The sequence below is a fragment of the Triturus cristatus genome, chromosome 12, assembly GCF_964204655.1.
Source record: "Triturus cristatus chromosome 12, aTriCri1.1, whole genome shotgun sequence".
NCBI lineage: Eukaryota > Metazoa > Chordata > Amphibia > Caudata > Salamandridae > Triturus > Triturus cristatus.
In genome coordinates, this window is record NC_140595.1 from 160882227 (window position 1) to 160897269 (window position 15043).

The 15043-nt window shown below is 40.0% G+C and overlaps 1 protein-coding gene across 1 annotated transcript in view; it reads right to left on the bottom strand.

The window, feature by feature from the left end:
• COPA (coat protein complex I subunit alpha) overlaps positions 1-15043 on the bottom strand; it is a 148457-nt gene that overhangs the window by 109537 nt on the left and 23877 nt on the right. The window contains exons 2-8 of the mRNA XM_085638451.1: positions 14840-14953; positions 14571-14644; positions 14384-14464; positions 10409-10485; positions 10098-10207; positions 4946-5055; positions 3943-4042 (exon numbers count right to left, since the gene is read on the bottom strand). Of these exons, the coding sequence (XP_085494577.1) occupies positions 3943-4042; positions 4946-5055; positions 10098-10207; positions 10409-10485; positions 14384-14464; positions 14571-14644; positions 14840-14953 (666 nt within the window). The remainder of the gene's footprint in view (positions 1-3942; positions 4043-4945; positions 5056-10097; positions 10208-10408; positions 10486-14383; positions 14465-14570; positions 14645-14839; positions 14954-15043) is intronic.

A 15043-nucleotide genomic window follows, 5' to 3' on the forward strand; every position in this document is an offset into this window, starting at 1 on the left:
TTGAATCTGATCCACTTATCTCTGGGTCACTTTACAAGTTGGTGTTCCCCAGACAACACTCCGCCATGTAAGTGTGATGACTTTTCGACCCAGAATGCTCTGCATTTCTTGATGTTTTGTGACCACTTCACGGTCCCAAGAAGGAAATTCTTGAGACCGATTCTTAAAGAGGAGGGGTTTACACAGGTCAAGCCAGCATTACTGTTCCTCCAGCTATTACAAACCCCTAGGATAATATTCCATGTTGCCAATTTCCTTGTGGGGGCTATTAGGGCCAAGAAAAGTATGGTGTTTGATAAATCGGTGACTTTGGACCAATAGAAAGATGAATTGTATATTCCCCTTTAGTTTTAGTTACTTTTTGAACTCTTCTGACATCGATGAGCTCTTTGCAATCGACGTGAACAGTTTGTTTTATTTTTACTGACCTCTTTTAAATGTACTTTTAGCTATGGATTTTATAGAAAGTATATATTTTTGTATTCACATGTAAGTAGTATCAGCATTAGTAGGTATACTTATTGTGTTTTATTATGTATTAATTGTATTTGATGATTGTGTGTAAATTTTGTTCCCATGTCTTTTTAGGATATTGATTTATCGAAATAAAGTATTATGTCTGACTGACTACTTAACACGCCGCATAATTTGGCCCTCCCCTGCTGCATCCCATCCATCATCTGTGTCTCTTTTGCTTTCTCGCCCTAAGTGCACCGGGTATGCCCAGACGTGGGTCCCGTGTTCACTGTGCCACTGGATTTAAGCTTGCCTGGCTAATGAGGGGTGATGCCCCGAAACGGTCCCAGGATGCTCGTTTCCAGTCCAGGGAGGACCTGGCTTGGCAGTTCGGTCTGGACTGTTCCCATGACGCACAGGGTCAAGAGTGATTTGCATATTGCTCGGTCTAAACTGGGGAGGCATAGCGAGCAAAAGAACAATGTATTTAACCCAGATCTATTTACTGGGGGTGAATGTTTGATTTGCTCTGCATTCCGTCCATTGTCGGTGTGTCTTTTGCATAATCCCAGTGGCTTTAATAATAAGTTTAAGAAATTCAGCTGGCAGCTTTTCAAATACTGATGTCTTTAATTCCAATCTCCCAACAAAGCAATGTATTATTCATTGCCATAGGAAGGTGCTGACAGCAGCACTACCACTGAAACCTGGGTAAGAACATCTGCAGTCCTATCACCTTTACACCCATAGGCCAAGTCCTACCGAAGACAACTAGAATTTTCACATCTACATAAAAGGCATTGACAAATATAAGGCAGATAAGTTGGCCCACGCTACACATTCAAAAGACCGGTATAAAACATTTAAGATTTTTTTTTATTCTAACTCACATTTTAAGTGACAGAACAGTTAAGTAGAAGTCCTTAAGGGCTCGAGAAATATTTTTTTTTTTACCACAACATACAATTGTAATGTCAGGTTAAAGTGCATTTCTATAGACAGTTGCCTATTACACGTATGCCACCCTCATGCATCTCAATGCACAAGACACCATGGTTTAAAAAAAAAAAAAGTTTAAATAAACTTAAAAAATACAAAAACACCTGGGACAAATAGACTGGGAACAGAGTCCACTAGAGCATGACTTGGTTAAAATTTAGACGCTTCAGTTGTGAAAACCCCAGGAAGTGAATTTTTCTAGAGCTAACAAATATATGCTCCCAAGCTAGGGTCAAAGGAGTACTATGAATATTAACCTAAATCTCCAATGCATAGTTTAAGTGGCACCCAACTTTTTTTAAAAACAGATTTTATTAATTTACAAAGCTACAGCAATTATCAGGCCAAAGAGTTATTATCATACAAGATACGATCCATATATATCTATCTCTGGCCTCCCTCTCTTCAATGGCACACAACTTGCCTCTGCAAAACACTGTGATAAATAATATTTATTGATAATATTTTTTTTTTCCATCATATACCAATATACATTGCATAAATCACTCCACTTTTGTCTTTGGCCTTCTCACGTCAAAGTCTTAGCTTCTTTTTGTGAAGCTAGATATGAGACATTTCAAATCAAGGTCTGCAATAGATTACGTTTTCGGGTTCTAAGAAAACACAAGAAAACCTAGCTGCACTGATATATGTTCAACAGGCAGGTTTTACTCTTAAACCGGTCTGTGGGTAATTCAGGCCTGTGTATAAAGTAGTAAGTCAGTTTAGTGTCAGTTAAGACTGTCAGTACTGAAAAGATTTAGCTAATACTTATTAGGTTAGATTATGTTGGCACAGATAATATGCAGGAAAGTTAATACCTACCATGGTGGCTTGATTACCATACGTTTTAAAAAGATAGCTACACTTTTCTTATCTTAACAATTTTGAACCTTATTACAAAATACCACAACCACACCACCCCTCCCCACTTTTTTTTAATGGGCTGAGACTAAAAGTCTGGAGCACAAAAGGAAAACATTAAAGAACATTGCAGACTAATGAAATTTCTGGTCTAGATGTGGACGAGTATTGGCCTCGGAGAAGCATATACACATAACATATTTGGTAAAGAGAGTTGGAGTTATGTGGATTCAGGCCTGCTCCGCATTAGCTCAGCTCGGAGTAGGATTCCAAACAGTTTATTTGAATGGAAAGGTAGCTTTCATATATTGCTGGGCACCGGCCGCCCCTTCTGCAATTTGACTTATGATGTGTTGGCCACTCAAATGTTGATACTGAAACCATTACAAACACAATGGTTCAATACTCTCCACCTCAATTCTATAAAAAAAAAAAATCTTATTGTTTTTTAGCTAGTTACAAGGAATGCTGTCTGATAAGCTACCAACCCATCCCTTACTTGGTATTCACACGCCTTGTATTGTTTCATACTTAAAGGTAGGCTTAATTAGCAATTAAAATAAGTGAATAATACAATTGCACTGTAATACAACAGGCGATAATCTGATCCCACCCAAGGTGGCTGCTGAATCAGACGCGGATAGAGCAGATGCTCACACATCAGATGAGCGAGATCACAGCGGAGTGACGGGCAATAATATAAAGGCAAAGCACGCAGAAGGGAGGCGGAGACGAATCAACTAGTGCAAGTTGCAACAGTGACTTCATTGGACCGAGACACGCGGGACGAGGCAGACCAAGTCAGCGGGAGACAAAACAAGGAATACAGAGCCAAGACGACTGCAAACGATAGCCCTGGCAAAAATCCTGCGAGAGGCAAATAGAAAACAAGGACAACTGACGCAGAGGAGTCAAGCTGCCTTCAACGGAGAAAGAGGGAGACCCCTCTGAGAGTACCATCTAGAAGTCCTGCGAATGCAGGTGAGAGGAAGACATGGTAACCCGAGATACCACGGTCCAGGACGGTCATGGTAGCAGGCAAGTCGCTATGTTTTCTTTGGGCTTTGTAAAATGGTGGTGGAACGTTTTTCAAGGGCACAAACAGGGGGAGGATTGTTAAACTCCTGTGCACTGGGGGACCCCCACACCCAAGCCACCTTGTGATGGTCACCTCCATCTGAGCACCTGAACAAAGCAATATGCATAAGATATACTGCTACGTGGTTGGTTTTTTGGTTGGGTTTTCTGAGCCTCTACAAGACAGTCGTTCAGGAACACCCAGAAGATTAGAACCGTCTAGAAAATCAGAGACCTTTGAGGATCCCTAGGAAATAAAGAAAGATAATGAAAGTGAAGGAAGAGCTAGCCAATCTCCCTATTGTGTTTTTTCCCTGTATGCCTATCAGTAAAGTATTTTTGTTTGTTCCAAAGGAGAGAAATATCTGCCAAAAAAAGCCTCCCACACCTTCTGCCCTCCAGTGTGTTTTTCTGACCCATAACCGACCACATGCACATTCCACAAAAAGCAACATTTTGAAAGGCATGTGAGAGTTTCACATTCAAAAATAAACATGCATTAGGAACATACATATTTGCACAGTATTTCTTATGTTACTCACTCACCATTCATCCTCCAGATCTTGACCTGTCTGTCATCAGCCCCAGACACGATTAGAGGCATTGTGGGATGAAAGGCAGCCCAATTTACACCACGATCGTGCCCCTGACAGCGGAAGACAAAAACAGTGGTTTAAAATTTCTGGCTACTCCTGGAGACTTAAAAAGTTGGGGAAGAGCTGAAAGAATCCTATTACAGACAGAAATGTCATATTGCTTAGTGTAGGAATTTCCTATTATATACACATTACTGTCTTTCTTCTACCACTTCTGTACCCAACATACTCAACAGAAAAGCCCCATAAACTTGATCTAACCACATTAATGGTAAGCTGGTCAAACTCTGCTCCAACAGTAATTCAGGAACAGAGCTGAATCCCGAACATAACGCGGCTGAATCGAGAAAGGAGATAAACAGACAAAAAGAACAACCAATCTAATAGTGGATCTCTAGCCACTCTCACAGTTTCTGATCAGGTAAGCAATGTAAAATCTGTGACGTGGAAAACCTACCTTGACTAAGGCCCTGTGTCAATTTAATGTAACGTATTACATTTGTAAGAAAAAGTTTAAAAAATGTATTCCCCCCCCCCCCAAAAAAAAATTTGTGATGCTTTACTTCCCTGCATACGTTTCCTCTATTGTGATTTTATGACCACATTAAACATTACCCACAGAATAACCATAAATGTAACTGCAGGGTCCCACAGGCTTCACGCCACGCCCCAACATGCTACAGACTCGCAGAACTTGTAAAAATCCTTACCAGTGCTTCCATCAACTTTGTGCTTCTCCAACTCCCCATGTCAGTACAGTTTCATTATACCACTATATCCAACTAATTAGTTAACTCTTCTGTGTCCAAAGATACCCCAGTAAACTGAAATTGAAAGACTATGTACCCACTTCTTTTGAAGGTTGTTAATATTTTCGGTTGAGGACATGCCAAGGCATACATGTATGCATTGCGGGCACGTAAGAGACATATACACAGAAAGGCAATAGATACCTCCAAAACATGCTTCACAACAGCATCTGTGGTGCCAAATAAATCAACACCAGTAATTCCACGGACGTCAGATTCAACAGCTCCAGGTGAGAGATTCTTCTTTCTCAGGCCTTCCATGGGGAAGGTAGTGTGGAAAGGGTACAGGGAAGGAGGAAGCAGATATTAGGTCACCTGAAAAACACTAACCGTGCAGTAAAGAGGCATAGAACAAATCAGCAAAGAATAAAACCAAGAAATACAGTGGACAGGGCAAAATGTCAAGACGTGTTTAAAATTATACTATCAACTAAGTAAAAGAGAAGCCAGGCTGGGTGAGCTCCAGTAGTCACATGGCGCTGGTGTTGTAAACTTTTATATTAACACTAAATGATTAATTTATGGTCTTTTGGACTGTTGGGGAGAAAACAAGGAATGTTTTCCATCTGGCTTGCTGGAGGCAAGTCCCTAGCTATCAAATGCTGAACTTGACGGACACTATATTTTTTTCTAAGCTGCATTAGTGTAAAAGTAATCTGTAGGCCCACTATGTGTAATGCATTTAAAGAAACTGCTGAGATTGTGAACACTATTTTTATTTCATAATGATTAAAAAATTCATGCACTGGAATGCCAATATTTAATGTTATACTGGTCACATTTGTAAAAGAAACGCAGGTATTACCTGTGGCCTAGAAAGCTACGCTTTCAACTAATTATTGTAGGTTGCCATGTCATGACAAATGGAAAAGAGAGGCATCATATTCCTGATGCTTTCTCCTCCCTTTCTCCACCAAGACTTGGCAACTCCCTGTGGACGGGGCTCACAATATCCAATGTATCAAACCTTCAGTGAGACAATGTTCTGTACAGGAGGAAAAAGAAACCCAGCAGGATGGTGCCACTTGGTTAAGGGCGCCGCCTGGGAAATTTCTGCCACCACTGCACAAATCCAGAGAGAAAGAAGGACACTCTCAGAAAGGTCCAGCTTACTATACGTGTTGTTTGACAGAAGGGGAAAATACATAAAAATACTAGTCAATTAATAAATATTAGCAGCATTCCAAATTCAGCTGTTAAGAAATTATCAAGAGAGCACAAGGTGGTTGCGACATGCAGAAGAATATGAACTGTGTTAAGTAAAATAGTTATATATTGAATTTGTAGAGAAACACTATGTGAACCGAATGAGTTCCTACAGAGATTTAGTAATCTATGCGGTTAAGGGCATGCTGCAGTGAACAAATAACAGCACATTTAGGTATTTCAAAAGAGTGCAAGAAATAAAAAGCCTATAGGAATTTTAAAAAAAACAACAAAAAAAAGTAGGGATTGAAAAATGTGCCTGGTTTATGATGAAATTCACTTGGACGGACTACAAACCTCAAAAGAACAAACACACTGTGAACACTTCCTGCCAAAATGCTGCAGTATTGTTCTGCAAATTATATGGCAGGAATAGAATTTTGCAGGCCATCCACACAGATATTAATATTCTTAACCGCCTGTGTATTCTTAATTGGAAATGGAATTTGAACACCCTTTTCTAATTAGCCACCAGTTTCCCATTATCATTGGAAAAGCTCATGCCGCTACAAAGAAAGGGTGGACTGACTGACTAAAAACTCCAATATATAATTACAACATATGCTAACTCCAAATTGCGTGATTTTGAGTTGTTATAATTATCAGTCAACTCTCATGGTCAAGAGCAGGAGGTTCGCTGGCAATGTACCCTAAGAAGAGGTCAGTACCAATAGTGTCTCAACATGCAATTGTCAACTGGGTCCATGTGCTGGGTAATTGAAACACTAATTTCATCTAAATAGATGCAGACTTGCAGCATTCTCTTGCTGAAGTAAGAGTCACGTAATCGCACTCCTGCAATGAAAGGAAACATTTAATAAGCTGTAGTCCTTTCACAAATGGGGAGGATGTGACCCAACGGCTAGTGCGGAGGACCTCAAATCTAGGGAACCAGGTTAGAGTCTCGGTAACAACCAACATCCTGCGATTCTGGGCAAATCACTTAATCTCCCCATGCCTAACAAAAAAATGTATGTGTCCTCATGTAACGCAACTGGTGCTCATGTAAAGCTCTCCGATACCAGAGACATTCTGGTCATGTTTGCGCTATATAAAACTACGGAGGAAAAATAAATGGCTAACCGTCGGAAATTAGAAAAGTCTAAATCTAAGGGCCTCCTAACTTGGCAGAGATTTAACAGTGCTAAGTGAAGCCTTGAAGGCATTTTAAATAAAGAACCCCCGACATTTATTTGAATGTGTTCTTACAACCTGATCTCATCTGGATGATCTGATCCAGACTACATGTGCATGGAAAACAGACAACGCACTGAGATGTTACATCAGTTTTTTTAGTCCTTTAAAACTATCTGGCAGTTATAAGCCAGACTAATGTCCTTTAGAATTCTTGAAAAACAAAAGTGTTAATTGTCCAGTAAGTGTCTAAGCAATTTCCGATCAAGGATTCTGAATAAACACTGCCCTGTTACACATAAAGGCAATGCATTTAAAAATCCTTGCAACTTGTATACACTTCTACACAACAGAATAAATTGCTTCCTATAGCTATTTTAAATATAGGAGATTGGGAGTGCAGTATCAATGGCTCCTTCTTGTTATTTTTAAAGGGATATTTCTAACACTTACATCGAGCAACCTAAACAAACTGGGAATAAAATCAACATTGGGAAAACCGAAGCACTTATTACTGTTGTTAAAAAGTTGGACTATCCTGGATACAATTATATCTAGGCACTTTTGAGGGTGCATTGATTCTGGGAAGTAAGTGTTCTGTTTAAGGGTGTACAGCAGGCTCTCTGGGGTGTAGATACCATAGTGAATTTATCTTTTCACTTATGGTGTGAATGTTAATTTGAAAAAAACGAGGCAGCTAAGCATACCCAAGCATTCATTACAGCTGCTAGTACTTTACATAGTTAATAAGGCACTCACACGTTCATGCTTTTAACATTTTAATAGACTATTTTTCAAGAACACTTGCAAACTCTCTCCGTCTCCCTCGGACCCAGCAACAGATTCATCAATGCTCTGGGAAGGATGGGCAATACTGTACAGTGGGACAATGGTGAGCATTTGCAACTTAATTATTCAAAAGACGGGTAACCTTGGGGCAATACTTGCCAGGACAACTACCAACCAGGTAATATCCCGGATTGGAAAACTAGAATTTGACTTGCTAGGACTCTTGTTACCTGAACATATTAGAACAAGAGATAGGCATGAGAAAATAATTTGAATTTTCTTTTAGTCAAGGCGCTTTAAGCTGTCTTCAGTCGACTGTAAGAAATGTTATCTATTCCAAATATTTCAGGATACATCCCAAGCAAATCAGTGAATCTGTTCAGCTAGGACCCTCAGGAAACAGGGCAAGAAAAAGTGGCTTAGGACAAACACAGATTGAAGGAAGAATGGAATGTCAAATTTCTCGTACTGAACAACAATAGTGGAAGAAAGCAGACAAATTCTGCTCGCTCCAACTGCTGTCAAAGCTGGTCATGACTGATGTGTACTTAGAAGAGCATGAAGGCACCATCAAGAAACTGCAAAGGTAAACCTACTGGGCAAAATCGATGTTTCACCTTTTTGATGTTCAAGTCTCAAGTATTGCTTTTCTGAAATTTCTACCACTAAAAATTCTTGCACAAGAACTGAAGTGTTCATTCTTTTAAATGGCAAGACACCAAATGAGTATTGAACAGTAAAATAATAATCTATTTAAATTATTGGGATTACGGTGGAAATGACATCTTTGTGCTATAAAGTGATTCACTGGTCCCAGCACAATATCACAGGTAGATATTGTTTGAATAGGTTTCTAAAAGAATGGTCCACTGATATAGAATTAGAACGCCAGTAAAAAAAACTAAACATCGCAATATTAAATCGACAGTTAATGGACATAAATTTGAGTTTACGTCAAACGGTTTAAAAGGCCCTTTACTTTTTATCAAACTAAAATCTGTTCAAGAGCACAAGGTGCTTAAGTGAAGAAATGAGGATAAATATATAGAATTAAAAAGCTAAAACCAGAAATTCCTTTAACATATTATCTGAGATAAATCTTTTTAAAGGGTGTGGCCTAGCAACAGCCTCAAAGTGCCTTATTTTAAATTTAAATTGCAGACCAAAGACACTACCATTGCTTTAGGAGGCACCCTGGAATACCAAGTGTGAATGGGGTCAGCACAAGTCTATATGCACTCAATTTCAAAAGGGTATCTTTAAGTACTGCCACCAAATTTGTGACTAAATTAATCTTAATTGTGACCGGTTTCCAGTTTCTCAGATGCAATAATATTGGATGCCAATGACAGACTTCCAGTGGGGAAGTAGGTGGCATAATTCCACACCAAGGCTAAAAGTGTGAGTACCTTTTTCTGTTAAGCATTTCTCTCTAATGGGGTCACTTTACTGAATGTTATTTACAAACAAATCGACTTTTCTGTTACTTATAAGGGTCCAACTTATGGTCGAGGACATGGGAATGTGATAGTGAGTCATTGGCAAACTGAGCCATGTGCCAACAACTGTTTACAGTGGCACATTTGGGGTAGTTGCCCAACTTCCCATCATTTTCTGTGGTTTTGTGTACCAAGTTTACTTCAACTATTATAGACCGTACACGGAGCCTGTCAATACCTAAACCTCATGTTGAAGGATAATGCTCGGCTTGAGCACATCAGCAGTTTCCACGTAGAGCTTGTGAAGAATGGCAGCTAAATTTTGCTTTTTTTCCCTTTAAATCAGTTTACCTAAAAGGGGAGTTGAAAAGGACATGGTGATCAAAACCATTTTGACACTGTAGAAAGATCTTGCCTTTGTCCAAACTGTTGTACCTTTATCATGAAGTCTGATGTTATTGTAATTTTGCAAACATGGAGGATGCTGTTAAAAACACAGCATTGGAGTCTTTTGGATGTGTGAGGAGTAGAAAACTGTCCCAACAGGCTGTCAAAGTGGAATAGGGACTTTGTTTCGCAGAATGCTGTGGGATGTCTAACTGATCCCTGAAAACCTAACCTCATCATTAGTTTTGTCCTCATGTTTGTCTTTACCCTTCTACTTTTAAACCATTGCAGTTTAGAGATGGGCCATCACACTTAACACCCCCTCGAGATGGGCAGCTCACCAGAAATATCCCAAACGCGCACAGTCTGGTCTAAGCTGGCAGACACCACAAGGTCCTCCGAGGGGTGAAACTGGGCACACATCACATAGTGATTGTGTCCTGTAAGTACACTGCAAATAAAAAATAAAATAGTGTCAATTGTTACAAGGTGAAGAAATTGATTTTAACATTTTCAATCATCCAGGTCTGGTGATACAAACATTTTATATAATCCTACAACCACTTGGTTTACTGAATTCCATAATGCAACAAAGTCGTGCACTACCCACAACAGACAGCTGTTTTCCACTTTGAAGAGGTTTGTTTTTTACCAGACACAGGTCCTTGACTGCCAGTTCCATACACGGATGGTCTGATCATCAGAAGCGCTAAGAATCCAAGGGTATTCCTGAAGATTAAACAAAATCCTGGATTAGGAGAAAACTGAAGAATGGAAATATAGACAAAAATAAGGCCACAGAATAAGGTCTGGCCCCAGTTTTAGTCAAGCAAGCACTGCAGCAAACAGTACTGATGAGCCCAGAGTTTAAGGAAATTCAGTACAAAGTATCATTACAGTAGGACATCTGCCCTTTCTGCATGTTCACCTCAGATTTTTAACCTTTCATCTTATATTTTTGCAGGCTTTAAAACTCTGTGCACTACACGCCTGCCAACCAAATGTAAAGTGCCTGTGCTCCCACTTATAAACAAAGTTGAATTGGCATTTCCTCAAAAGTTCTTTTTAACTTATCTACAAGGCGCTAATATGATTTACAACGTAAATCCAGAGCCTGCAGGTTAAATGTCACAAGTGGATTGCAGCACCGAATGGGCTATCTACTACAGCTGAAGTGCGAACATGTCTTCAGGCGTACCCGGAGTATCCTGACTGTAGCAATTTAAAACCTGTCATGCAAACTGTCAAAATTGCCCTTTTTGACTAGTAAAAACCTTCCTTCTAAAATAATAATAAGTCACCTCAATGTAGGCCTTGCAGACCACAAGGAAGGGTGCATGGTATTTAAAAGTAAGGCATGTAGAAAGCTGAAGAGAACAAGCACTTACAGTGACTAGGACTCACAAGCTAATTTGACTGTGGAAAGGCTGGCGGGCCAATAGAGAAATACTGGGTAGCAAGGTCAAATATGAATTTTGCTACCTCCGGTTTGGGACCTGCTAGAAAAATTACATTATTTTTAATATTTATTAAAACTAAAATTCAATGGTGAAGTCTAGATTTAATGAATATTAATGAAGCACGACTTTTGGTAAATTACCTTATACATGCCTAAAAGTCCTGGAGGCTAGTTTGCTTCAACTCTGCAGCTCCTCTCAGCCTATACTTGGCTGAATGAGGTGTGAATCGGGTATGAAATTCCTCTCAGGACTTATACATTTGGTCACTGTGACTAACTGGTCATACGGATTAGGCAGGAATGACTGCTTTGATCTCAGCAGAAGGGTTAGGGCTACAGTCATCATGTTAACAGCAGGCTGTGAGATCCTCCATGACAGGTCTGTTGATCCACATGTAACACCTGGGGCAGACTTGAAAGGGAGAGAACATGATGCAAAGATCCTGTGTCTGGTTGCTCAAGGACTCTGCTTCTGTCCAACCAGACCTCTGTCTCTGGATTTGTTGTGTACAGTGTCTGCTTCAAACTGGATGTTAGTATTAGATGTGGGAGGACACAAGCATTACTAAATTTCTTGCCCTGACTGCGAGCTCAGGGCAGCAGTGGGTGTCCGACACTGGAAGGTCAAATTTCTTATTTTAACTCAATTACTAGAATACATGGTAAAGAGCAACTTTCCCCCAAATATTCCATGAAGTGGATTTACTATTTTAACTTTAGTCCTGAAATATTTTGGGGGAAAGTTGTACATTCCCCAAGTATTTTTAGGAAGGGTTCAAAAGTAGTAATTTTGAATTGCAGAAGTCTTTTGCCATCTTGGATTTGCCCTGAAAACACTGCATTTTGGGCATGTTTGCAGTAAAGCCAAGAGGGTCGAGTAGGCCTCTGTGAACTTCTACCCAGTTGGTTAGGGAAGGGCAAGGAGTCAACCCTACCCTCTACCTGAAGCCAGTTATAAATGTGGCAACTAAAGGCACCTACTTCAGACCTGCAGGATGAGCAAAAGGTGACTTTACCTACTATCTTTGACTGAGGGGAGCCCAGAAGGACTGGACCCAGTCCTCCTCGTACCCAGGACAAAGTGGTGGACTCCAAGCGACATACAGCTGACCTTCTGTATGGCTACAGTCTGACAGCAAGCTGCAGAAGGTCTTTTTCTGAAAGTACCCAGCTGACCAGTGGCAACTGGACTTCGACTGGACCCTGATGTGGGCTTTTTCATCACTCCCTTTGAGTTTCTAAGTGCCTCCCATGAGAGCGGCTTAGAAGTGTACTCCTGTGGAGGATGGGACATAGAGGCCTAAAGTCAGAAAGTAAAATCTCTGACCAGGACGAACCTGGTTGGTGTGTCCGACCCATGATCCATCACAGTCAGCTTCAAACAGCTATAAGGTCCCAGCCCACTACTTCAATAGACTAGCATTGGCGCTTTGTGTTTTTTGGCTCTATTTCAACTTAAAACTTTGAAAATTCATCTCTTTAGTGCCCCTTATTGGATCTTAGTCATTTTTGTGTCATTTTGCTTATTAAATGTTATTTTATTTAATTTGATGTCGGATATTTATTGTTTTGCACTTTGACTTTATTACTGTTTTGGCACTGCATTAATATTTTACACACTACCTTGAAGTTATCCGAAACCTGCAAGTGGGGTGCTTCTTTACTGTGGGGTGCTGGCACCTCTTGAGTAAGCGTAATTGCAACAGTAGTCTTCTTTTGAGCGGTGCAGTAGATGAGGGAAAAATACTCTGAGCCCTCTAGGTGGACCCCAAAAGCCCACACTTCTAATCTACACACTGGTCTACGCACACGCTATTCACATTTCAACTTGTACTTAGTATAAATTAATTTGTCAGTATACACAATAAAAGGACATAGTTCAATGAGCTCTTTAAATAATCAAAAGTCGTTTCTGATGTTCTCGTATTCTTTAACTCTGCTATTGCTATCTTCGGTCAGACGATCAACCTCCACTGTGTATTCATATTCGTGAGGCAGCTCACTATTCTGGCATTTCTGTTCTGCGTATTGTTACACTCTTAGCGAGTACGCTCTGTTCCTTCCCCCGTCTTCATGAGCACCCGTATGACCCGGAAGTATAAGAATACACAGTGGAGGTTGATCGGCTGACAGAAGATAGCAATAGCAGAGTGAAAGAGGAATAGCTCAGTAACAGCCGGGACGGAAGTAGAACCAGTGGGGAGAACGCACAAGAGTCTATATTTTGCAGAAAGCCCTGAAGAAGTCAAGTGGGTAATTCCCCATGACGAAACACGTGTTGGCTGGGTAAATCGTTAGAATTAAAGAGCACGAGAAAATCAGCGTGTGGGTAGACCAGTGTGTACCTTGAAGTTAAGCCTGTCTGCTTTGTGCCAAAGGGTACCAGGTAGTTGAATTTGAGGGTTAATCCTGACAAGAGTTGCGATTATTCTTTAAAGTGGGCGGTTGCACACCCACCAATAATTTAGATTCTTACAATTATCACAATCGTGGGGTATTAAGAGAAGAGGTTGGAATGTTTGCTACAGCTAAACAGGAATTGTAAATTAATTCAAGTTTACGCAAATGCTACGCTGATTTGACAACCATTGTAGCACCTTAAAATTCACAAACACTACCACAGAAGCATTGTGCCATATACATATATGTTGAGACATTCTAAAATCCTTCCACTGCAGTTTATCAATGTTTTTGTAGTGCTAACCCTGCACCACAACATTGAGAAATGTAAAAAAATGTAACAATTCTCAGAGAAGGGATATACACCCATATACTCAAACTAAATGCTCAAAATGTCCGCTGGAGGTTGTGTCAGATATGGATTAACACGAGTAATAAAACTGTCCGACTGGATTTTGGTGATCAACATCACACTTACAAGTAATGAACGAAATGAGATGCATCTAGAAGCACTGATCATCTTCCACAGAGGTCATCATTTGGTTATTAAAGTCACCTTTGGAGTAACACCTTTTTTTACATTATAGCAAATAAATGTTTCCTACTGAGAACCTCTCTACCTACCACTTGCACTTATGGATGATTTTCATTTTAGAAGTATTACTCTCCGGATGACTGTTTTGCACATCATGAAGCTCACCAAATGCAAAATTTTGAGACAGAAAAGAGAGATGCTTCTCAAGATCACAATCAAGTACTGATACTCACATGATGGAAGAAAGTGGTACGGATGTAATCAAGGTGTCCAAGAAGAGTGAATAGACAGCGGCGCAATTTGTAGTTCCAAACCTGTGTTCAAGCACAAAAAACAAAAGTAAATCAACTGAAAACTCACAAACATGGGAGAATGACCTTAGCCTGCTCTTGTTGCAGACATCCAAGTTGCTGCCTTTACCTTAATTTTATAATCATCTCCTCCAGAGACAAACAGTGGTTGTTGTTTGTGAAAGTCAATACCACGGACTGGGCCTTTAAAAAGAAATAGGGAAATCAATTTAATAACGGTACATTTTTAAGACTATTTGCATGACCGTGCAATTTCTGCATTCTTCGAAGACAATCACATTTTTTCATATACTTCATACTCTGAAGCACCAATGGTAAAATAAAAACATCTGTAAAACACAAAGCTACTGAACAAGTTTAAGATTTAAATGCACTCACCATCATGCTCATCAAACTTGTCAATAAGGGTGCACATGCGGTAGTCCCATAGCTGAATAACACCGTTGTGCAAACTGGTTAGAATCCAGGGTCGTTTGGGGTGAAAGCTGAGCCCTATGAAAAAAGAAGCACAGAGAGTTAGTTTTTAAGCTGTCAAGTACGGCATAAAATCTAAGTATGAATGCACTGTGTAGGAGCTGGCTC